Source organism: Labrus mixtus, chromosome 14 (assembly GCF_963584025.1).
Source record: "Labrus mixtus chromosome 14, fLabMix1.1, whole genome shotgun sequence".
NCBI classification, from domain to species: domain Eukaryota; kingdom Metazoa; phylum Chordata; class Actinopteri; order Labriformes; family Labridae; genus Labrus; species Labrus mixtus.
In genome coordinates, this window is record NC_083625.1 from 15,484,368 (window position 1) to 15,510,280 (window position 25,913).

The 25,913-nt window shown below is 40.7% G+C and overlaps 3 protein-coding genes across 7 annotated transcripts in view; 1 reads left to right on the top strand and 2 right to left on the bottom strand.

Annotated features, from left to right (window-relative positions):
- The window catches only part of LOC132988184 (methyltransferase-like protein 27), a 144,673-nt gene that overhangs the window by 65,477 nt on the left and 53,283 nt on the right, over window positions 1-25,913 (bottom strand). The gene's annotated exons all lie outside the window — the stretch shown is intronic.
- Window positions 3,764-7,703, bottom strand: sdf2 (stromal cell-derived factor 2). Its single transcript, XM_061055358.1, has 3 exons — window positions 7,494-7,703; window positions 6,520-6,716; window positions 3,764-4,986 (listed from the first exon to the last, which is right to left on the bottom strand). Exons 1-3 carry the CDS (start codon window positions 7,675-7,677, stop codon window positions 4,687-4,689), a joined length of 681 nt encoding a protein of 226 aa, XP_060911341.1. The 5' UTR covers window positions 7,678-7,703; the 3' UTR covers window positions 3,764-4,686.
- supt6h (SPT6 homolog, histone chaperone and transcription elongation factor) lies at window positions 8,027-24,984 on the top strand. 3 transcript variants are annotated; one of them, XM_061055359.1, is made up of 37 exons: window positions 8,027-8,158; window positions 9,403-9,513; window positions 9,597-9,767; window positions 12,003-12,076; window positions 12,169-12,349; window positions 12,492-12,573; window positions 12,681-12,936; window positions 13,043-13,144; window positions 13,339-13,452; window positions 13,537-13,626; window positions 13,855-13,997; window positions 14,383-14,528; window positions 14,672-14,779; window positions 14,890-15,170; window positions 15,267-15,421; window positions 15,897-16,092; window positions 16,218-16,360; window positions 16,531-16,648; window positions 16,780-16,856; window positions 16,975-17,110; window positions 17,252-17,389; window positions 17,837-18,004; window positions 18,101-18,228; window positions 18,348-18,555; window positions 19,287-19,434; window positions 19,576-19,718; window positions 19,826-19,966; window positions 20,198-20,393; window positions 20,526-20,671; window positions 20,899-20,991; window positions 21,120-21,233; window positions 21,361-21,485; window positions 21,964-22,076; window positions 22,191-22,268; window positions 22,371-22,552; window positions 23,210-23,514; window positions 24,174-24,984. In XM_061055359.1, the coding sequence occupies exons 2-37, from the start codon at window positions 9,414-9,416 to the stop codon at window positions 24,364-24,366; spliced, it is 5,292 nt and encodes a 1,763-aa protein (XP_060911342.1). In that variant the 5' UTR covers window positions 8,027-8,158; window positions 9,403-9,413; the 3' UTR covers window positions 24,367-24,984. The 3 variants fall into 3 exon arrangements, with proteins under 3 accessions (XP_060911342.1, XP_060911344.1, XP_060911343.1); XM_061055361.1 differs by having other exon boundaries at window positions 24,180-24,984; XM_061055360.1 differs by having other exon boundaries at window positions 14,678-14,779.

Sequence of the window (25,913 nt, forward strand, 5' to 3'; positions counted from 1 at the left end):
GAGGGTTGTTTCACGACTACATGTTTCAGCATATCATTGTTATACTGCCCAGCTTTGGTGGACAAAAACCATACAAAAGCATGCAGTATTTACACTGCCATAACAAACATGACTTCATTTTTCATGGATTTATTGTTACATATAGTAGGCTACTGTTAAGCTTGTGTATTGTATTATTATATCAACAGCAGAATGTATGAGGGGTAGAAACTTGTGAGATAAATCAGGGATATACAGCAAAGCTGTGATATACTGTTGGCACAGCTGTTTTCCTAGAAAAGGCTGCAGTCTAGTGATCAAAATAGGAACTGCAGCTAAAGGCCTGAACAACACTGTTTTCAAGGTGTTCAGAAGTGAGCTTTGATATGTCTTATGTCCGTGGCAGTATTGTCTGTATTTGTGTTACTTCACCTGTTGTAGTTTCTGGGGTAATAACTGTTTAGTGGTTCATCCTGATAGCACTGAAATGGAACAAACCTGTTTGGGAAGAAAACTTGTAGGGGCTTACAATAATGCTCCACTTCCTCTAATGCACCACAGATTCAGTGTTAGTATGAAAATGTGTTGTTTCATGAGGGTGTAGAGCTGGGTGATAAAGACATGTCTCAGTTTCTCTTCTTTCATTAGAATGACATCTTCATTGTTAGTTTATTTCCAATCTTTGTGTTGTTGTTTTTTTTACTTTTAAAGAGTCAGGGCAGGTAAGTAGAGTAAACACAACTATTTTTTTATGATTCATTGATATATGTTTCTTTTATATTGTGACATTTATTCCACCATTAGCGTATAGATGCCTCTTAAAAGTCACCTGTTGATGTTCAATGAATTCTTTCATCGTTGTATCCCATTAAATCAGCATATGTGGATTCTTAAAATGCATGGTGCTCCCCTTGAAAATTATTTATTTATTCATGTGTTTTGCAGGATGGATTAAAAGCGAAACTGGATATTTCAATCAAACAAAATGTGAAAATATGTGAGTTTATATGCTGTTAGAGTAAATATTAAAGAGGACTTTAAGAGGAGAGGGGTTCGTTAAACAAAAAAAGAAAAAAAAAAGCTTTGCCTGATCAAGTATCACAGCAAAATGTATTATACTGTATATCAGTATGCATGTCGTTGTTTCGATTTTCACGTCTTTGATAGACGGGGAAATCAATTTAACCTTTCTTTGTGGTGGCACAGCCTTGGTTCAAATGTATGTACTACTGTAACATATTTGACTCTCCAGTTTATACTGTAATAGCCATTTTTCTAGTTTCTACCAGCTATTAATCAAATCAGAGTGCAGGAGAGGGCATTTTCATAAATATGCAAATTCAAGGTCACACCATCAACGTCATCATCTTCTTCTCTGTTTCACGTCATCTTTGGGTTGAGTCTCTATGGGTCTTTTCTGTGGACAGTTTAAATGATGTTTTATTCACATTACTTTTCTATGGAATGTTCTCACTGTCTCATTGTCCAGTATAAATTGCTGTATAATGTATGCTACACTTATCCTTGTAAGTCACTCTATGTCTTTGATATTCTCAGCACACTGACATTTGACCGATGGACCATGTTTTCACCTTTGTCTTTAAGAGTCATGGTCCTTTTGAAACCAGCATAGACCACTTATCTTAATAGTCCTCTAATAAGTGTGCCATTTAGACATCCTTGCATGGTAATGTGAGGGGGGAATCATGTCAAATACCTTTTACCAACACTTTTGAAGTTTACATCATTACACTGTACATCTGTAACAGGACGGTTCAGATCATGACTTTGATGGTTTTGAGAGTTGCTTTTGAGATTTGTTTGAAACCAAACACGTTTTTACCTTGTAGATTGTATAGAGATAAAGACTAAACACGAATATTATGTAATACCACCTTGGCATGCTGCTTAGAAAAAGGAGAAAGAAAACAGCAATAGTCACCCACTGAATGGATATTTAAAAATGCAAATAATGAGTTTAATCTGTTTAATCAAAAAAAATTATATCCATATATGTTTATGCAATAAAATATTGTTTTGATAAAAAACTTAAGGAATTTGTGTTTGCTTGTGTAAGATGTTTGTTTTTTGGCATGATGGCAACATGTATAATACAAAAATGATGATACAATGCTCCCCAGCATCATGAGGAGGTTTTACCTTCTTATATAAGCCACCTAAATTACACATGCCCTTCGGTTCTCGGAGGCAGTTGAGCAGTTTTTTTCACTAGGTAAAGTTGGCTTGTTGCTGTACTTGTCACTTGTTATCATAATCATAGTGTCGTCTAAAATACCAACCCCAAAAATAGAATGACAGCTCAGCATGTTTTCACTGAGCATCCCTGCTGTTTCTTCTTGTCAGTAGAAATAAAGGAGATCATTGCTCTGACGTTTATTTATTTCACGTTTCTTTGTATAGGGACAAGTATAGAGCAAGGAAACTGTTGCCACACACTCCAGCATTTAAAGCCTAAGCTAATTTACAATGCTCGTCCCTAGATAGGCATTGAACAACAGATACAAACACACCACTAAAAGACAGAACAATACATGATACTATCATACAACAAGACCAAGTAAAACAGGACCAACAATATCACAACACTGAGGCCTCTTAAAGGAGATCTATTATGCTGGATCCAGTTTGAGATCTTCAGGTAAAAGCATTCCCCGTGATGATCCCTTGGACAGAAAAGGCTGTTTAACCGAGTGAAGATTTACAAAAATGACACCTTACTGACAGTCTCCATTAGATGCTCCACGTGGTACAGAGCCTGATAATCTATGTGGAACCATAAGGTCATGGAGCACCTGAGGAGTCTGAAGATTTAAACATTTATCAAGTTAAAGAGTGGAGAATGTAATACAACTATGAAAACTTTATTTAAGTTTTTAAAAACATGAAAAAGTTGTGACCTTATTAGCCTCCTGTCCGAGATTTGAATTGCTCTGTTGTATCATCAATGGACAGAGTGCACGCAAAGATTAACCTCGCAGCTCTCCATCTTGAACCCATTCTTCGGCCTTATGATGGCCTAAGTTGAATTTACATGTTTGTCAACTTGTTTCAGAAAGGAGCTCCTTGTGGAGCAGCACCGGCATCACTTTAAATCATGATAATGAGGGAGCATAGGTCAAATACAAGTGAGAACAACCCCAGAACAGATGCACCTGAACCCCATTAACCTTCAGATAATGACCCAGAACACGCCATTAAGTGGACAAACAAGGCATTTTGCAAAGTTTAATGGTCCAGGTACGACATTAACAAAATTAACCTTTAGTCTGTTTTCATGTTTGGGGGTGAAATGAAGGGGTTAGACTTTACAGGGTCACTCCAAATCATGTGATTACTGTACGACTTGATCAAGGCAAGAGACACATAAAAAGCAGCAGTGCTTTGTCTACACCAGTGGTTCTCAACTGTTCTAGCTTCATGACCCACCACCAACTCCTTGATGAGAAACCTAACCTTCTAACATTTTTCCACCACTCAGAAGAAAAAAAGGCATCGTAGACTTTTTGTAAAAGCTTTTTTTCCAGGCACACATTAGCGACGGTCCTGACCCACCAGCTGAGAACCATTGGTCTAACCTGTAGTGCACTGTTGTTTAGGTTTTATCTCAATTTTTGCTGTTAATGGAAAATGTAGTATCGGAAGAGTCACTTGGAGCATCAGGGATTTATGTCAGGTGATGATGTAGAAAGGACTAAAAATATTAGCTGAACAGTATCAACTACATGCAGAAGTGGAAATCAACAGAGGAAGCAACACTTGCACATGCGTAAAAAATCTTTTAATGAGGTATTCATTGCATGTTTGTTCGCTGATATGAACCCTGGAACACAGAGTCGATGTAACACAATGTATGCAAAACTCTGTACTTTCTCCCAGCACCACCAGGAAACTGATCAAACATTAACACAAGGTTTCCAGTTCAGTTATGTACATTGGTAGAATATGCGTCAGTGAGTGTGGGATTATTTGTATGCAACACTGAATAAGACTCAGAAGAAAAATAAAATAAAAACCATAGTAACACTGCTCATTCATTAAGTAGAGCTTACAAAGACCATCAAAATACACTGAAATTCTTGTGTTTCAAAAAGTTCAAAAAGTTCCACTATTGAAACATCTACTACTTCTTTAAAATGATAAAAGGCACAAGTGCAACACTTTTTTTTTCTTTAAATCCAGCAAAACACAAATGACTAACTTGATGATGTACTGAGTTGAAAGACGTGCCCTGCCTTCTGTCTTTTCAACAATTAACTAAAGCAGAGAAGAACCAATTCTCACTAAATGCAATACAGATTAGTCTTCACACCCAAAACCACTTCCAATACGTTAAATGTCTCATACTTGTAAAGAACAACTGTGACCCTATTGTGATAGTGTTACCTCATCGAGTAGAGCAGCAGGATCTTTGAAGATTCAAGTAGTGTTTCTTAAAACACGCTCAATGCTATAGAGGTTGGTAAGGATTGTGAAATCAAAGACATGTACCCTGATTCATGACAGACGTTGGCACAGTCTCCTTAAGAGATGACAGTCGAGGTGTAATGAGAGAGAAAAAATGAGTCAAGAGTGGGGGAGGAAATTTGTAAATGCAAGTGCATGTGTAAATCAGAGGTACATCAGGAGCAGATAGGCAGAAAGAGACTGAAAAAGAAAATGAGAGAAAGCAGAGAGGAGGAGTCAAGGTCAGAACTCTGTGTGAGGGTGAGTATAGTCTCGGCTGCCTGCAGGGCTCTCACTGGGCTTCATAAAGATGCCCTCCATGGCCTTCCACAGGCTGTGCTGGCTGGGGCTCGCCATGGCATGAACTTCCCTCTGACCGTGGATCGGCCGTCCGTACTGCTCCCCCGTCACTGAAAGTAATGCGTCCGTGGCCTTGTGACGGAAACGGACAGCCTCCTCCCGCTTCCATACGGATCCCCCGCACTGAACTGTCCACTCGTCCAGGTGGTCTCCTTCCCCTTCGTCACCAAATGCACTCACTTCCTGTGGACAATAATATAATAAGAACAACTTTATTTATAATGGACCCAACATCTAAATACATGGCGTAAAAACAAGCAACAAAACTAAAGACAGTTATAGAACAAGTGAAAAATCCACAGTAAGACAGATTTAATAAAAGTAATGAAAAAGGGTGAACTGTGTTTTTACACCTCATTCATTGAAGTGCTTTTCTTTGACCTGAGGCTGTTTTCACAGAGAGTTTTCCTAAAGTGTAAAAGCCACTCATGTCCAGCTCAAAATGTCAGTCTACATTTATCAAAGTGAAAGTCAACACACTTATCGGTCTTGAAGCAAACAGTCACATTTAGCTGGGGCAGAGTGACATGGCCAAGAAATAAAATATCTGATTTTTTCACACCAGACTATATTGACGATTTTTATCAGGTTTTTTTCCTCTTAAAAACACAAAACTATATTTGATGTTGAGCCTTGTTGTAGCATTTGATTCATAACATAACTTTTATCATAAGCCTTGAGCCTATTGAAAGATGCACCTTATACTATATACTACGCCCTCTAATTCACATGAGCTTTCACTTTTCTTGATAGATTTTTAGCTGCTCTATCTGCTAATCTGTCTCTATGCTGTGTAGAAAGATGAGCCTTGCATGTAAAATACTGTCAAAAATGTCAGAAATACATGCACGGCATCCTTAATTATCTACCGGGAAAAAGCAGGGAAACAACCACTGTCAAAAAGGAATAAATACAAAGCCACAGAAATTTAAGAGGAGGATATGATTTCTACTTTAGAAGTTATGGACATAACTGGACATAAAAAACACAATCTACTCAGTTTTGAGAGCTTCATGCACTTATGTTTCCTCAAACTTGTTTTTAAATGTATCAACAATCTGGCCCCTGAACCTCTCTCCAGATATGTTCGAAAACAGGACGGAAACGGGGTAACGAGAAGCACTGTGAATGGAGACTGTAGCGTACAACATCGTAGATCTACGTTTGGTCAATCAGCCTTCTCCATCAAAGGCTGTAAACTCTGGAACACCTTACCACCCGAAATAAAATTAATGTCCGACTTAAAATCTTTTACAAAACAGGTGAAATGCTGGCTCAAAGCAAGCCAGAGCTGTACCCACTTTTAATTAATATCTTCAAACTTTATTTTAAACTGGTTTATAGCATTTGTATTGTTGTACTTTAATGTATCCTCATATCGTGTTATGGGGTTTTATGTAACTGAATGTTGTACATTTTAATCTGTTTGTTTACACAAAGGCCCAACTGGGGACACAAGTTGGAAATTAGCAATAGCTATATACTCTTTATGCAGCACATCAGTTTCATGCTTTGTATTGAAATTATGTTAAATTGTATTGTCCCTTTTAAATAAATAAATTCAATAAAAGACCACTTGCAAATTTTTAGAAATTACACGAGGTCCCCAGATATCACAAGACCTGTGGGAATAGGGTTTAAAAATGTAAATGTAAAACATATCTCCTTCTGCCCCTCACATCTCTTCTTCTTTCATGTTATCCTCACCCCACCCACCTGGTTAGAGGACAGTGGAGAGGCAAAGAAGTGGCTGTGAAGGTTACGGCCTGTGTTAACATGAGTTAGACGGATCTCCTGCCCACACTGGATCGGGGTACCGCGATGGCACCAGGTGTCCCTTGTTCCTCGAATACTCCAGTAGCTGTTACTGTCTTCCACTGCAGTCACTCCGGTTACAGATTGCTGACCGCTGCCTGTATCGCACAAAAACACATGAAAACAGTGAGCAAAGGACTGTTGTAGAGGGGGGAAAAGCAGGAGAGGGAACAACTGTGAAACAAAATGTTATGCTTTACAAAGACAATATCATACATCAAAGTAGATTATTAATGTCTGCCAATTCTGAGGCCTAAAGCTGTTTTGATCATTTGGTTTGTTCATGGTATTAAAGTCTGTAAAAACAATTAAAGACTGAAATCAGTGATTGTTATGTTGGATTTAACTTTGAACCAAATGGTTTATGTTGGCAAACTGTTTTATGTCAAGGTGACACACAGTGTAGGTGGTGCAACAAATTCTTATCAACAGAATCCCTACAATAAAATTAAAAATCCCCTCTGTAGAGTTGTGTTGAAACACGCATAACAACCTGAAGAATGTGGTACATTATTGATATAATACACCAACATCATTTGATCTCAGTCCTTTTTTTTTTACTGCCCCACTTAAATAGTGGTTACTTTAATTTTGATTACTAGGCTGGTAAACCGAAAAGGCCAGTTTTCTAGGCAACATGTGATATCAATATGTCACCTTACCATTAACATAGTATCATAATGTTGTGGCAGCGCTTTAATACACTAAGTAAAGGAGTCAACATGAAATATCAAATTGATAACATTTGTACTGAAATAACCAACTTCCATTATTCTTTTTCCCTGAAACAATTTCAGTTACAGGGGTGAACACTGGCAGATGAATACATGATGTTTATTACAGTTTAATAATCCATTTAATGAACGACAACTCACCGGAACCGTAGCGTACGTCGTGCGAGTGTAGTCTCACATTGTGCTTAATATTTAATAGTTTAATGACTGATCCGCATGTTACAAAACTGAGTTCCGAACCGAGTGACAGCCCAAATATCCAGGAAAACAAAAGTATAAAGGCTGACAGAGAGCAGGTAAGACCAGCACAGTTAAAGTGACCCATTCCTAGAGAAACCCAAGGAGCAGCCGCCGAAGCCTCTCTGAGATTTGTATAATGTTTGCTACGTCATGAAAAGTAGAGCGGTAAGGAAAACAGCATGGAGTTTAAGGAAACAGCGCCCCTAGCGGCTCGGAATGTTATCTCTATGGATAACACGAGGTTTTTGGTTCAAATTGGATTTATTTGCTGCTGCTGCTGTGCTATTTTAATAATTACTACTATTTCAATTCATCCCTGCTAAATATTAGCAGTGGTTACACGGTGCAACCGTATTTAGTTGCTTCAATATATGTGGTATAAATTCTTACCAGCAGGGGGCGTCTCTTAGCTCCTGGCAAGGATGAAAGTTCCCCTCACTGCTTCCCGGAATTGTCTTCACGCCACTCGTTCTCGGCCTCCTTTTCCAAGTGCAAGCTCCCCGAAACACAAAACACAACACCTATATTGCTTTATATATCTGGAATATACCACCGCATAGGGACGTGTAAGTTCAATTCCACCGTGGTCGTTTGCGATCTGTACTTTGCTCTGCTTGTAGCCGGTGTCTGGTTAACATTAATGCAGTTGGCTGTTGTTGTCTTTTCAGCTAATGCTAAGCTAAGGCAGTGATGTGCTAAAGCATGAACTACTGTTACAATGCGAAGTCGGCGTGTAGGCCTTGGATTATTTATATTATCACGCATTTTGTTTCAGGAGCTCTAATATAATCAGTTTATGTATTGCCATCCAAAATAAAAGTCGAATTAGATGCATGAATGTTATTAATTCATAGCCAATTGGTAGCGTTGCTCGCTGGTTAAGTAGCATCGCTAACCTAGGCTAGTGGGTAGCTGCTATCTCACTGTGATTAAAAAAACTCACGATATTTACGCGAAATCACAATATAACGGTAAGAGTAACTTTTATTTGAGATACCGTGAGCTACAATTGATTTATAAAGATACAAAACGTGATCTTGGTCGTGTCTGTCGATGATGTCTGTGCGCATTGCGACAACCTAAGATGTGAAAAGCTCAATACTGTGTCTTAACAATATGACATTAAAACACTAATACTGTGTAACAACCTTCACCGGGTAACATAAAACATACAATGTGATCAACTATTCTTTAAATTGTTTTGTGTTTAAAGAATTTGAAGTTGTCAAAAATCAATATTTTGCGGATTACATTTAATCTTTCATATTTAATTTATAACCATTTACAACTCTGTTTTTGCACATTTACATTCAATCTTCCATATTTAATCTTCCTATTTAAGACTAGTAATGCTTAGTTAAATCCTTGTATATATTCACATTCTTATTTTTGATATCTTTTAGTACTTATTTACTTTGTGTTTAATATTATATTGTGTTTAGATTTGCTAACATTGTGTTTTTTACTCATATTGTGTTTTGATAACCTGCTGATGTAACGCCACAATTTCCCAGTTTGGGATCAATAAAGTAATTCTATTCTATCCAGGCATTCAATATTGTACTGATATTTTTATTTACTATCAGTAATCTATAGTTTACAAAGGTTCTAGAAATGTAAGGGTGATGTTTGGTCATGCATCTATCAAAATATTCAAAACATCTGGAAAATGTTCCTGTGGTGGAATGCTGCATCTACAAAAAATAATGTCTTAAATTGTAATTAATATGATCAGTTAAGTTGAAGTACTTAATTGTGGAACATAAAGATACAACAAGAGTGTTTACTAACGGCATCTTGCACTCCCTAGGATCGGCGATCATGTCTGACTTCATTGAGAGCGAGGCTGAGGAGTCAGAGGAGGAGTTTGAAGAGAAAGACTTGAAACCTAGAAAGACCCAGAGGTTTATGGAGGAAGATGGTGAGATATGTTTGGATCTGGGTATTTGTCCCCGAGGTGGAGCTGTGTGATGTGTGTGTAACTAATCTGTCGTTTCTTAAAAGATGAGGAGGAAGAAGAGAACACAGAGGACCAGGACGAGCGAGGAAATTTACGTGGACTCATTGATGATGGTGATGAAGAGGAGCCGGAGGAGGAAGAAGGGGTTCAAAAGAGTGGTAGTGGAGGGGGGAGTGACTCAGAAGAGGAAGTGAGACATCGACGTAAAAAACGCAGTGAGTACATAGCCATATTCAGATTGCCATTTCAGTTCGCAACGTTTACCACCCCGCGACTTCCCACCTATAATCCGAATGTAGCGGCAGCGTTACAGAGGGGGGAAGATGTTATCCCCCCTCTGTAACGCCTTCTGGGGTAGTGACAGGCGAGACGGGATCAGCTGACCAAGCGGGGGAGCACAGCGCTGTGTGTTTATGCATGTCTGAGTGTGTGTGTATGTGGAGCTCCCGATGTGGCGTGCTTCTTCAACACAGAAACACAATGTGAATTCACAGACTGGGAAACCAACATTACACCATCACAGAATGAATATTAATGTACAATGACAGCTGAGCTTAGTTACAGCGCTTTTGCAGAAACACAGTCTGAAAGAGTTGTATTTACAATAATAAGAAAACTAATTGGTGATTTTGTTTTCTCCATAGAGTAGTACACAGAGTATTTTCTGTGTTTGATAAGGAGCACCCTCTGGTTCAACGCTGTATTACTGCAAGATTTTTGAGTAAAGAACCGAAAAATGTTCATGTTACCTGGTCTGTTTATACAGGGGGAGAAATTAGGTCATAAATTAATCACTTCAAGATTAAGATCTTCAAGATGTGTTAATGTTGACAACCCTAACATATATATGTTATATATATATATATATGTATACATACATATAACAGGCATCCTATTATTAACGTATTGCAGAATAATCTTAAATTGTATCTGTTTGATTTGACAAGGAACTGTTGAACAACTGTTGTACAAAAATACTAAACTAAGTCTGTGGTAATAAAGTTAGATAGTTATTTTGACCCTCTTTTCTGAAGTCAGTTATTAACATTTAATTATGATTCATGTTAAAAAAAATGCTGCCTTATTTTCCTTCCTCTGTCGGGCACCACATGTCGCTGAGCCAGATGTAACCACATATTGGTTTCATTAACCTTGGCAGCTGCTGCTCGACTGTACTTCTATATCAGTGCGGTGCATAATCTCTCTTCATATTCCTGCTTTTTTAAAGCAAAGACAGTGAATTTATCTTTTACTCACATTAAACACTGTAAATTAATAAAAGCCTGCAGCAGCTATTCTGAAAATATGATAGTTTAAATCAACATATATAAAGGAGGTTAAATGAGAGAAATACTTAAGCTGTGTTTTCTCATCCTTAGCGTTTCATTCCCCTGAACAAATATTCAACAACATGTCAATATTAAAAAATGGTAGGCCTATCCCCGACTAAGGATTTACATAGTCGAGCCTGATTTGTCAGATTTTGCCTATAGTCGACAGGCAGTCTAAAGTTTTGTTGTTATTCTTTGTTTGCGCTTTCGATTCACATTCAAGTTTAATCACATCGTTAAACTATTTGTCCTCTAAGCTTGGAATAACAATTTATTCTATGATAAGACATCGTTTTTCTCACTCATTAAGTCTGCATTAATGTGACCTTATAACCATATTACACATGTCCAATACTGCAGTCACACACTGAATGCCCAGTGTGTGCGGATCAAACCAGCGCAAACAAACAGTGTCTTTTAACTTACCATTTGAAGGTTTACTGAACTCTGCTGATCATAATAATGCACCAAACGGATTCCCCACGATATAAATCCAGTAAAAGATTTAATCCAAACACGTTACATCAAAAAACGATCCACAAAACTGTTCAAAAAACTTGCTTTTCCTCTGACCTTTTGATGACACTTGATAGCAGCCTGTAACAGCCAATGAGAGCCTTTGTTGAAAGGATGTGCCTCCCCCCTGCTCTTATGGCCAATTGCAAGCAACTGTGCGGATGTCTGACATCTCTTGTAGCCAATGAAATTCTCTAAACATGGATAACACTGCTTCCATCATTACCTGGGGGTGATTTCTTTATGCACACACTAAGGACATTGATTTAAAGTACAAGTATGAACTGCATTACAAGTATGAATATGGTGATATTAATTCCAAGAGAGGCTATGAGCCATGAATGATTTGTCTGTGCTGCTGCAATGCCCGAATTTCCCCTCTGGGCATCAATAAAGTACTATCCTATCCTAAAACAGACAAATCTATGTTAAATTAGACATTAAACACCCTCATGTAGCTGGAATGGAATTATCTTTATGCTCGACTATGAGACTGGCAGTCGACTGAGGCTCTGACAAACAAATCGTAAAAACTTTTCACAGATGTAGAAATTCAACAGGTCTTCATGTTGTTGCCTCTTACTGAACTTTTCGTCTTTGCAGATTACGACGACTACCTGGATGATGATGATCTCGACCTGATTGAGGAAAACTTGGGCGTCAGAGTGAAAAGAAGGGTAAGAGTAGATTTGTTTTTACTCCAAAGCAACAGCGTACGCTATCACCTTCAAGCCAGCGGCGCTGATGTTTCACACGTCTTGTGTCACAGAAAAAGAAATATGATCGTGTAAAAACACTTGATGATGATGAAGAAGACGATGACGAGAAGGACTTGATCGCTGATGAGATCTTTCATGGTGACGCGGATGCCGAGCTGGAGGACGGCGAGGCAGTTGATGAGCCGCTCCACCACGCTGATGAAGAGGAAGAAGGAGAGGATGAGGAGTCAGGTTGGCTAGGACGAAGACATTTTAGATGTTTCTTGAAATATCAAAAAAGCATAAGCATTGTAGGGAAATCTAAACTCAGACTACAGCTCAATTCTTACATGATGTGGTCCAAACCTTTTTAAATGTAACATTTCTCCCACAGATATAGACGACTTCATTGTGGACGACGATGGTCAACCCATCACCAAAAAGAGGGGAAAGAAGTTTTCAGGATACACAGATGCGTAAGTCTCTTTTTCATACAGAAAATCTAGTCTCCTCTATCCTTAAAGAAACAGGAACATGATTTACAATCTCTGTGTACGCCTCTCTACTGTCAATGCACCAACAGAGCACTCCAGGAAGCCCAAGAAATTTTTGGTGGCGACTTCGACTTCGCTGACTTTGACGCTGACACATACGACCAGGGCGAGGAGGAGGAAGAGGACCAGGATGAAGAGAGTTGGGACAGACCAAAGAAGACGACCAAGAGAAGGCAAGGGAGGAAGAGCATCTTTGAGATCTACGAGCCTAGTGAGCTGGAAAGTAGTCACATGACTGACCAAGACAATGAGATCCGGACCACTGACATGCCCGAGAGGTTCCAGGTGTGTGTCACTTTGATGCTCACAATGAGGAGCCTTTTCTTTTTGTGTTTGGCCGATGTTTTCTTTCTTGGTGCTTGTCTTTCTGACTTTGTTCTCAATTTTATAGTTGCGATCAATCCCTGTTAAACCTGCTGAGGATGATGAACTGGAGGAGGAAGCCGAGTGGATCTTCAGGCATGGCTTCTCCACTCTTACCATTTCCATGCAGGTACGACTTTTGCATCAACACTCAGGAAAAATTCCATGAAAAAAAGAACCTTCAATGAACTCAATTGGATTGTCAGTCATGATATCCGGTTTTAATTATCCTTTTGTTGGATAAATTCTTAGACATTTCAAAAATCCTTCCCGAGTAAATCATGATGCAAATAATGATTTTTTTAAAATCTCTACCGTCAACAGGAAAGCACAGATTATCTGGACAGGGGCACGACCACAAACTTCAGCAGGAAAGGCCCAAGCACAATTGCCAAGATCAAAGAGGCCCTCAACTTCATGAGGAATCAGCAGTTTGAGGTACAATAAGAACCCTTCATTCCCATTATCTGCTTCGGTGAAGAAAAATGTGACATTGTTGTTAACAAATGATTCCTTCTTCAGGTTCCCTTCATAGCTTTCTACAGAAAAGAATATGTGGAGCCAGAGCTCAACATCAATGACCTGTGGAAGGTGTGGCAGTGGGATGAAAAGGTATAGTTCATCTGTTTAGTTCCCTTATGGTGGAGGGATTAGATTACAATGTGAAGCCAACAAATTGTAGATATGTGTGTATATAAGGGGTGACAAGTGAATCCATACTGCTGAATCTGATACTACTCAGACACTGTCTTTAATGATCCTTCAATTGCTTTTATCAACTTTTCTGCATATGTCTGGTCTGGTCTCTGGACTTCCACATTATCCCCCTCCCTCCACCAGTGGACTCAACTGAAGACCAGGAAGCAGAACCTGACCCGTCTGTTTCAAAAGATGCAGTCCTACCAGTTTGAGCAGATCTCTGCGGACCCTGACAAACCTTTGGCTGACGGTATCCGTCCTCTGGACACAGCTGACATGGAGAGGTATGTCTTCATCACAAAAGGACAAGTTGACATAGTGATGGGATATGAACAGTGCTAATCACTGTACAAGCCAGTATGAGCAACTGCTGCTCAATATTTATCAGCTACAACTCAAACATAGTACGCTCGGTTTCATTCGCAACTGTTTCCTATACACAAGCAAGCAGAGAATGTGAAAACTGGCGATGTAACAAATTTAGAAATCTGACAGCCAACTAGCAATTGTTGGGGGAGTATTGCAGAGCTACTCAGACACACCAACACATAAGCATAGAGTGCTAACGACAGTGTTGGCCACTACACTGTAGATTTGACGCAGAAATATAAACCAGGCTTAATCCTCACGTTCTGCTCTATTATAAGCGAAGTTGTCCTTTTACTGCAGGCTGAAAGATGTGCAGAGTCTTGAAGAGCTGGGTGATGTCTACAACCACTTCCTGCTCTACTACGGCCGAGACATCCCCAAGATGCAGAATGCTGCAAAGTCCAGCAAGAAGAGGCTGAAGAAGATCAAAGAAGTGTCAGAGGATGGTATGACAGCTGTGTCTGAATGTTCAATTCTATCAGTTAATGATTGAAAGATACTGCAGAATTGGTCAGTCGTACGGTATATTATTGTTATTTGGAGCATTTGCCTTGTTCAAAGAAATTCATTTGATGGTCTGCCTCTTTAGGTGAAGAAGAAGAAGTGGAAGTAGAACAAGAAGAAGAAAAGAAAGGACCTGACCTCAAGCTGGCATCCCGCAGAGATATGTACAGCATCTGCCAGAGTGTAGGACTCGGTCAGTCCTTTTATTCCCTTTTTGCACCACACTCCCAGTACTCAAGTATCCTGAAACTTTTCTTTTCTGATCATGGTAATACTGCAACTTGTTTTTCTTACTCACTGCAGATGGCTTGGCTAAAAAGTTTGGGTTGACCCCGGAGCAGTTTGGAGAAAATCTGAGAGACAGCTACCAGCGTCATGAGACAGAGCAGTTCCCAGCCGAGCCTATAGAGCTGTCCAAAGACTATGTGTGCAGTCAATTCTCCACCCCCGAGGCGGTTCTTGAAGGAACCCGGTACATGGTGGCCATGCAGATTGCCCGTGAGCCTCTTGTCAGACATGTTCTCCGGCAGACCTTTCAGGAAAGAGCGAAGATCAACATCAAGCCTACAAAGAAGGGCAAAAAGGTGACAAGAAACAGCAGAATGTTTCCTGATCTGACAGAGTATTCTCTGAGCAGCGTCCTAAACCTGTCAATCATTTGTTTTGTTTCGTTCCTGTAGGAGGTAGACGAGGCTCATTTTGCCTACTCCTTCAAGTATTTGAAAAACAAGCCTGTCAAAGAGCTGAATGGGGATCAGTTCTTGAAAATGTGCTTGGCAGAAGAAGAGGGACTGCTTGCCATTGACATCTGTATAGACCTTATAGGTGTGAAAGGGTAAGTACAAGGACAGTACTGACTGCTAAAAACTCAAATGAAGAAAATTCAGTTGAATGTTGGCGGTGCACCAGATCTGTAAAGGATATTACACTGTCTGAGATTACATGATTATTTGTAAAGTCAGCTTTAATCAACAAGAACAGGCAAATCACAAGTAAACAGACCCATCAAAGGCCTCTAATTCTAGTCATTTTTTGTGTTTGTGCACATCCCATGGCGATAGGACAGTTCCCAAAAACAGGATCAGATTTGACTAACTAGTGCCATTTTTAGCATCAGCTTAGAATTCTGCTCGGATGTTGGAGGAAATGAGGGTTGATAAGTAGGATGGCTCCCCCCAAGGGTTTCGGCAGCAAATTATTTTTCTACCCACATCGTTGTCATTAAAGCATGGGTCTGTTGAATCACGACTCCGGCTCTATTAAGGATCTCTTTTTCATGTATCTGCTTCTCTCTGTGTCTTCCTCCTCAGATATGCCGGGGACCAGACGTACTTTGATGAGATCAAACAGTTCTACTACAGAGACGAGTTCAGCCACCAGGTGCAGGAGTGGAACAGGCAGCGAACTTTAGCCATAGAGAGAGCTCTCAATCAGTTCCTCTACCCTCAGATGGCCAAAGAGCTCAAGAGCAAACTGATCGCCGAGGCCAAAGAGAGCATTGTTCGGGTAATTAGTCCTGCGATCATTCGCCACATGTTGTAACGTTGGTACAATGCTCAATTTGTAAAGTTAGATTGCAAAGATGAATCTGTGGTTGTTTGATTAGCCTTTAAACTCAATTTCTTTTGTAGTCCTGCTGTCGCCGGTTGTATAACTGGCTGAAGGTGGCTCCTTACAGGCCAGATCAGCAGGTTGAAGAGGAGGATGATGATCTGATGGATGAGAGTCAAGGCAAAGGCATTCGTGTGCTGGGTGTGGCCTATGCACCAAGCAGGTATGTGTCCCACAATATTCAAACTATTTTCCTCAATATGTAAGTAGCTGGAATTTTAAAATTCTATATTGTAGATAAACTGCATGTTTAAGCCATACAAGACCAAGCACTGTTTTCTCGATTAACCAGAAGCTTATGTGACCGTACAATCTCTTACTTTGCTCTTACAGAGACACACCAGTGTTCTGTGCTCTGATCAATGGTGAAGGAGAGGTGGTTGACTTCTTACGCCTGCCCTACTTCATGAAGAGGAGGAATGCCTTCAGGGAGGATGAGAGGGAGAAGAAGGTACAAGCTAAGAACGTGACAGTACTTCAATACAGTCATCACATGCTTGGTGTAATTTAGGAAGCTTATTTGTAGATTCAGGTTTAAGACCATTACTTACTTGTGTGTGTGTGTGTGTGTGTCATCCTCAGAACCACGATATTGAAACTCTCAAAAAGTTTCTATCCAGCAAGAAACCCCATGTGGTGGCTGTGGCTGGGGAAAACCGGTAAATAAATGAATTATCTTCTGTTACTGATTGAAAGCTACATATAGACATTTTAAACAGCATTCATCAGTAATTACATAGTTGGGGTTTAAGTGTTTAAAACATGTCATGTATGCAGAGATGCCCAAATGATCATGGAGGACATCAAGAGGACCATCAGTGAGCTTGAGCAGGAGTCCTCTCTGCCTGCTGTGGGAGTAGAGCTTGTTGACAACGAACTGGCCACGCTGTACATGAACAGCAAGAAGTCTGAGGTAAATGTAAAGCATGTTGACCATACAGACACATCACTGGTTTCAATGTTTGACCATGGCAGCTAGTTCACTAACTAGAGGAGAACAATTGCTCCCTAAAATGTTAATTCCCCCCTAACCCCTTGATTTTTGCCCTTGCAGGTTGATTTTAGGGATTACCCTCCTTTGCTACGACAGGCTGTGTCGATAGCAAGGAAGATCCAGGATCCCCTGATAGAGTATTCTCAGGTTTGCAGCACTGATGATGATATCCTCTGCCTCAAACTGCACCCCCTACAGGTAAGAGACAACAATTAAACCACAGGAATTTAGCCTTTCTTCATGTTCGTTCACTTCTTTGTATTTATTGCTGTATGCTGATAAAGAACGATTTCTTCCAAAAGTGTCAAAGCTAGGTTTACAACATTTTCTGTGACTTCCTTGATATACTCGAGACGGAAAGACAAATAACCTGATATTCCAGCCTGTTGTTTTTCTTCTGCAGCAACACACACATAAGTGACATATTTAATTATATTATATTTATTATAACAACTCAGTAATAGTCTCTTTGTATCAACCAATCGGTGAATATTTGGATGATTATATGACTCGCTGCTTCTCCAAACTCCTAACCACCAGTATCTAAGAAAAGAAGATACTGTAGACCTTAAATCATAATGACTCTGTAGCTACATATGCTGTTCTTTCAAGCTGTTGTATCTCTATTATCTCTGTTTTTCTCAGGAGCAAGTGGTGAAGGAAGATTTGCTCTGCGCTCTTCACTGTGAATTCATCAACCGTGTAAATGAGGTTGGAGTAGATGTGAACAAGGCCATCGCACACCCTCACACTCAGAGCCTGGTCCCGTATGTCTGTGGTCTGGGACCAAGAAAAGGCTCCCACCTGCTCAAGGTGAGTGTTTATGTCATACATTTATTGTGTCGTATCGGAAACAAAAGGGTCTTATATGCTGAACTGATCACCATCTTGGTTCTTGTACTTGTTTAGATTCTAAAGCAGAACAACACCCGCCTGGAAAACAGAACCCAGCTGGTCACAATGTGTCACATGGGACCCAAAGTTTTTATCAACTGTGCCGGTTTCATCAAGATTGACACTGCATCACTAGGAGACAGGTTGGTACCTTTCGGAAGATTTTTGCACACAACCAGAGAATCATATTTTCTCCTCACTAAAGAAAGGCTGCTTTCTGTCTGGAGTTCTTTTTTTTAAATCAGCATTGTTTTCCACACAGCACTGACTCCTACATTGAGGTTCTGGATGGATCTCGAGTCCATCCTGAGACGTACGAGTGGGCTCGTAAGATGGCTGTGGACGCCCTTGAGTATGATGAGTCTGCAGAAGATGCCAACCCAGCAGGAGCTCTAGAGGAGATCTTAGAAAATCCAGAACGTCTCAAAGATCTTGACCTGGATGCTTTTGCAGAAGAGCTTGAGAGACAGGTTAGTGTGACATAACAATGTCTCATGCACCCTTTTGTTAAAGACAGATTTTTTTAAAGGGAATCTTTTTTGAAAAATCCACTTTTACAGTGTTTTTGAACATATATTTGGGTAACCTGAGTGTCTACTGACCCACAACATGTGAAATAAATCCATCCAGTCCTTTGTTTGTGGTCTGAATAAGTCTTACAACAGAGAAAAGTGCTCTGTTAAAAATTTGCTCAACTTGTGATGTCACAAGTTGGAGTCTGGTAAAAAAAAAAAAATACCCTCCCTTCCCCTGATATTTCCACCCATGGACTCCATCCCCAGCCTAGAAAAAAACTGTTGCGCAGGTCTGCCATTCTTTTTCTTGCTACAGAGGAATGTCTACTGGGAAAACTCAGGGGGGGGCGGTTATTGCATTTAAAGAGACACACACACCAAGACGGAGCGTTCTGAGAGAGCTCGTTTACACAGGGTCACAGACCTCCTCTGGTGCTTGATTCATGTTATATATTGACCAAAGCACAGCACAGATGTTTCATGTAGACCACAGGGGACTGTTTTAAAATGTGGAAAAGGGGGATAATATGTCCTCGTTAAAGCATGTAACGGTAACTATAATTCGTCTAGATAAAGATGAAACTGTGTGTTTAAACCTGTAAAGTCAAAAGCAACTTCAGCCTTGTTTCACATTTCAATGATTTAATCAACATTTGTTGTTTTCTTCTGTGTTTCTCTCCCTTAAGGGTTACGGCAACAAGGGGATTACCCTCTACGATATCCGTGCAGAGCTGAGCTGCAGATACAAAGACCTGAGAGTTGTCTACAGAGTCCCCAACACAGAGGAGGTTTTCAACCTGCTCACAAAGGAGACTCCAGAGACATTTTATATTGGTAATACACACTGCCATAGTAGACTTTTAGTATTTGTAAAATAAGATTCATAAATTAAAATACTTTTTTCTTAACGATAAGCACTCAGCCGATGACGTTGAGCTTCATAGTTCATTCAGTTTTCCCATGCTTTCCTTCCAGGTAAGCTGATCACCAGTGTAGTAACTGGTATCGCTCACCGGCGTCCTCAGGGTGAGAGCTATGATCAGGCCATCCGTAACGATTCTACAGGCCTGTGGCAGTGTCCTTTCTGTCAGCAGGATAACTTCCCTGAACTCAGCGAGGTACCAGTCACCTGAGTGTACTACTTATCTACTTACTTTATGTCGGAGAACAACCGAAGAGCCTGCCCTCTTAACATCATCTTTTTGGTTTTGTTTGCCCATTTTAGGTGTGGAATCACTTTGACAGCGGGTCGTGTCCTGGTCAGGCTATTGGGGTGCGGTCCAGATTAGATAACGGCGTCCAGGGATTCATTCCCACCAAGTTTCTCAGTGACAAAGTGGTTAAACATCCTGAGGAGAGAGTCAAGGTGAGGCAATGCTTGTTGTGCTTTGCGAAGGGTTTTACTTTGTATTTATCGTTCTTCTTTATCTTACCAGTGAGAAAGAGGCACAAAAAAAATTCAGTTGGTCCCAGTTACACTACAGAAAGATTTAGATTTCCAGAGTTGTGTTACTTCTTTTTTTCTCTCCTGGATTATTCCCTATTATTTTGGCCCCTGTGTTAAATATGACTGTTCATTTCCCCCTTCCTCCTCCAGGTGGGCATGACCGTTCACTGCCGTATCATGAAAATCGACATTGAGAAATTCAGCGTAGACCTCACATGCCGCACATCAGATTTGATGGACAAAGCCAATGAGTGGAAGCTCCCCAAGGACAGCTACTATGACTTTGACACAGAGACCGAAGACCAAAAGCAGGAGGAGGAGCTCAAAAAGAAACAACAGCGAACACGTTAGTGTTTAAATGATCACACTTTCTGTCATCTAAATGGCTCAAACGCTCTTAATTTACAGCTAAAAACTTCACTTCCATAAATCTCACTGTCCTTATACTCTGTCCTTTGTGTTCTCTCTATGGCTTCAGCTTATATTAAGCGTGTGATCGCCCATCCAAACTTCCACAATATCAGCTTTAACCAAGCAGAGAAGATGATGGAGACCTTGGATCAGGGAGACTTGATCATTAGACCCAGCAGCAAGGGAGAGAATCACCTCACCGTCACCTGGAAGGTAAGAAACTGATGGAGGGTGACAGCAGAGCAATTTAGAACCAAATTGATAAGTATGTGACAAGATGATTGAGGAAAAAAGATTCAACGTAGTAAAATACTTTTTATGAAAGCACAGATTAGAAACATGTTTAAATCAGAAAACTTGTATGTACATAAATCTGATGTGTATCGTTAACCCAAAGAGTTGTTTAATGTACCTCGGTCTGATTGTGTAATGTTTTCTAGGTGGCTGACGGTATCTACCAGCATGTGGATGTGAGAGAAGAAGGCAAAGAGAACGCTTTCAGCTTAGGTCACACTCTCTGGATAAATAGTGAGGTAGGAAGTGTTCCCCCTCCCCCATGTTTAACGTTAACTTGTGCATTAACATCAACCCTGCAGAACATGAAGCATTGGTGTTGTTGCTGCTGCGTGTTCTGAAATAAGCGGTCTCACATTCCCTGCAGGAGTTTGAAGATCTGGATGAAATCACAGCTCGGTACATTCAGCCAATGGCATCCTTTGCCCGGGATCTGCTGGGACATAAGAACTTCCATGAGTGCTATGGGGGAAACAAGGAGGTAAGTACTGAATGACAGTCCTGTTCCTGCGTATTCTCATCTTTGAATTCATGGATCTCTTTTTAAACCTGGTATTTCCTTAAGCTGCGTCTCTCACATCTCTTTTTCTCCTGTTCCTCTCTGATAGAAAATGGAGGAGTTATTGGTCAAATCAAAGAGGGAGAAGCCTACTTTTATTCCATACTATATCTCGGCATGTAAAGAACTGCCAGGAAAATTCATACTGGGCTACCAGCCTCGTGGAAAACCAAGGTGAGCAGAAGTGTTTTCTCCCTTCTCTGTTTCCTGTCGACTAACAATAAACACGTGGATTTGAAAAGGTTGCTGGTACAGCTCACAATGAACACACAAACAGCAAACAATTTCATTCAATATTTTAAATACTTGTTTTTACATATTACTTATGATGACATTCAAAGATCCATAGCTCCTACACAGGCTCATATTTTCCATCTACCGTAAAATCCATTCTCTTTGAGAGACCTTCAAAAACAGTCTGCGTCCTATTAACCGGTGCGATTTATACTTGTATTCTGGATTTTAGGGTAAATCTTTCTAAGTCATGTTAGATGTTGAGCCTTATCACTCAACACAAAACACTTTTCCACACAACTGTTCTCCTAACAAGACTTTTTTTTATTACCTTAAATACTTACTGCTGTGATTGATAAGACTTTTGAAAAACTACCTTGGCAGCTGAATGTCAACACATCTTTTTTTTTGTTTTCAGGGTTGAGTTTGTGACCATCACTCCAGATGGTTTCCGCTACCGATCGCAAGTATTTCCCACTGTGAACGGGCTATTCCGTTGGTTTAAGAACCATTACCAAGAGCCTGTGCCAGGTAAAGAAGCACTCTGCCTGTTGTATATTTCTATATTACAGTTAAACAGTAACAGAAATAAATAATAAAAATATACTGCGCATTATAATCTCCAACTTTCTTTTTTTTCCAAAGGCATCACGCCTAGCAACAGCAGCCGAACAAGGACTCCGGCTTCCCTGAACGCCACACCAGCTAATATCAACATCGCAGGTGAGTCCAACTCTTTTAGACACAACACACACCTAAACACAAACCCCCTCCTCAGCAGTGCAGCTGTGTATGTCCTTTTTACAATTCTTTCCTCCTCATCAGACTTGACCAGAGCTGTCAACGCCCTCCCACGCAACATGACTTCTCAGATGTTCAGTGCCATCGCTGCAGTCACAGGCCAGGGCCAGAACCCCAACACCACCCCAGCGCAGTGGAGCTCCAGCCAGTACGGCTATGGCGGCAGCACAGGAGGAGGAGGAGGAGGGAGCTCCTCTGCTTATCATGTGAGTGTTATTTTGAAGGTGGAATACTTTGGAAGTAAAACGTTTGATGTGGTGATGTTGATGATTCACTTAGTTGTTGTTGTTTCTTTGTACTTTGACGGCTCAATCTTCTGATTAGATCTAGTGATAATGGTAGTTAGGAGGCTGATCTGTTTTTAGACTAGAAATTCAAATTATTTTCTTAGTTGCAGCTTATTTAAAAGCATGTAAACATGGGGCACTGGTGGCGCAGCGGTTAGTCCATGCGCCTCATGTATGGAGGCTGTAGTCCCTCAAGCGGGCGGCCCGGGTTGGAATCTGACCTGTGGCTCCTTTCCTGCATGTCATTCCCAACTCTCTCTCTACCCGATTTTCGACTCTTTAAAAAAAACATGTAAACATACCAGCAAACCTCCCAAATCCAATGCTTTTGTGCCAGCTATTGTCAATTATACACAGACATGCACCTACAATAACAAAAACCTGTATCACATATCTGAATTTTCCCCACTCATTTATTGCCTTCTAATAATGAAAAAAACTGATTTTTAGAGCAAAAAAAGCAGACAAAGGTGTGATTTTAGCTGTGATTACAAATGTTTACTAGATGCATAATTGATGATTTTTCTTAAGTACTTTGCTGAGCCACATTCATAAGCAGCACTTTTTCCCCTGCAGGTATTTGCCACTCCTCAGCAGCCTATAGCAACGCCCATGATGACGCCCAGTTACTCCTACACCACACCAAGCCAGCAGGCCCTTGGCACGCCACAGTACCCCGGCTCCACACCACAGTCCTCGCATTCTCATGCGCATACACACCCTCACGGAAGCCACGTGTCGCACCACAGTCATCACGGCCATCACAGCAGTCACCATGGCCACTCGTCCGGTACGCCTTCATCCTCCACGTCATCCAGAGGGCGGACACCGCAGCAGCAGCAGCAGCAGCAGCAGCAGCCGCCGCAGCCGCCGCAGCCAAAGTAAGTACAGGGGGACTATTTATTCTAACCTGAAAGGTTAAAGCATGCTGGTTTTATGGTGTGTGTGTGAGTGATAAACTACTGAAACATCATGCCCAGATTGTTTTTTGATATTTATCTTAAAATACAGTTTCTGGGTTGGTACGGTCATTAAAAACCAGCAAAATTCACGGAATTTAAAAGAAGAAGTTGTGGATATTTGCTTCAAATTAGTATTGAACTTAAAATCCTCATTCTCTGGTCTCATGCACACACTAGTAGGCTTGTTTGAGAGGCCTCTCTGTCGGGGTCTTGTTTTCACTAAATCAAACCTTTGAGGACATAGTGGAGACTCTAACCAACCTCAAACTGTGTGTGCGCTGACAGGAAAGAGCAGGAGGAAGTGTGTGTCTATGTTAGTGATGCAGATCAACAGAGACAGACGTTTCAGAAAATGTCATGAAAAAATCTTGACAAATTACTGGCAAAGAAAGAGTATGAACCCTAATATAAAAAAAGAACCAGCTTCATGGAATGGCTATTTTTTTGCCATTAGGTGGTGCTAACCATCAACCTGTAGCACTAACACTTACAAGTACTCCCCACCACCTCTTGAAGTCTTTCTTGTTTACACTGTCATTGGCTAAAGCTCCTCCCCCTCTTTCCCCCCTTCCCTGCAGGGCCAGCGGCAGCAACGCCTCCGCCGTGGACTGGGGTAAGATGGCGGAGCAGTGGCTGAAGGAGAAAGAGGCAGAGGGGCGGAAGAAAGCCCAGAGGATGACGCCACGGCCATCACCCAGCCCCATGATTGAGAGCACACCCATGTCCATCGCCGGAGACGCCACACCCCTGCTGGATGAAATGGACCGATAGGACACGTAGGGGGGCATCACTACCCCCCCGCCCCCGCCTCCGCCCCAACTCCATCCTCCACACTGCTTCTTCATCTGGATAATCTTCCTCCTAATGTATTCCCCACCACCTGTCAGCCCCTGTCATCCAGTTATAGCTCATGCCATCACCTGACTGTCCATTCACAACCTCTCCCCACCTCCTGATGTTGTAGCTGCAGTTTATCAGTCTGCTATCATGGTTAATCTCAACCCCTTTCTTCATGTCTTCATCTCAAATGCCCCCCCCCCCCCCCCAATCCAGCCAACTCCCCTGGCTGATGAGTATTTTGTATAGTATGAATAACAACACTGTATATGTCAAAATGTCAGTACAATGACAAAAAAAAACACTTGAACTATCTGGCAGCAGTAACATATAGGATATGGACCTACACAGACTATGTTAGCCAGCTGTCCTGCTTTCTTTATTTTTGTGATCAGTCTTAGTTTGGTTATGACAGAGGGGCACAGGTAGTTTTTCCTTCTACATGGTTGGTGGATTTTTTTGCCAAAAGAGCGCTTTGCCAAGCCAATCAGGAAATTGACATTTTTTTGTATGCGTCAGAATGAATAAAGACTGTTGTTTTTTCTGTTTGAACATTAAGCCTCTGCTCTTCACATCTGTCAAAGCAAACACATCCGTGACAGTCAAGAAACACACACACACACACACTGAATGTGAGAGACTTTTACTGTCACCTAAAATGTGAGTTACTGCTCCTTTCACCACCACATGCTGTATTATGATCAGCTGACTGTGTTCTGGCTCCTGTAGATAGCCTCTAATGTATTATGGACTCATGCTGAACCTCTTTAAGAATGCTGTGCGGACATTGATAGTGTGCCACGTAAGACGTTACACTGGTTATTTGTGATGACTTCTTCCGCATTAATGCGAGACTGAAGTTAGGTCACATTTGAATGCAGTTTAGTTCAAAATCTAACGAGTAAAGTAAAACCACCTCAATGTGTCAAGTTAGCATCAGTGACAGTGTCGATGTACATTTTTATTTAAAGTTAACTCTTTGAATCTCTCATCTTTATTTTTTGGAGTTCAGAGAGAACTTGACCTTGATTTGGGATTATGATGTCATCAACGTTGCAGGATGCAACACCATTCAAATGCTGCTGCAGCAATTGTCTTAAATGGTATAAACTATAAGACTAAAAGGTTTCAGTGGATACCTTCCACTTTCTTTCTGAACTGAGATGTATCAGCAGATGATACCCGTCAAACTGACTTCTCACTGTTTATATACCTAGCTCTGTATAATATTTGAAATGCACGCAGCTGTGTCAGTCAAATGAATTTGTTGTTGTCCAAGCCACTCTGCATCCCTCCTGACTTGTGCATTCATTTGTTTTCTGCTGTGCCCTAGTGCCACAGTACAATTGAGCAGTGCTAATATTCAATGGTGTGCTTCATTTTGCTGTGTGCAAAGTATCATGGTCCCATAATATGCATATGGCTTTAAATGATTGTTTTGATTAAACTTGCTTGGTTTTACTTCTCTTGCCAGATTTAGA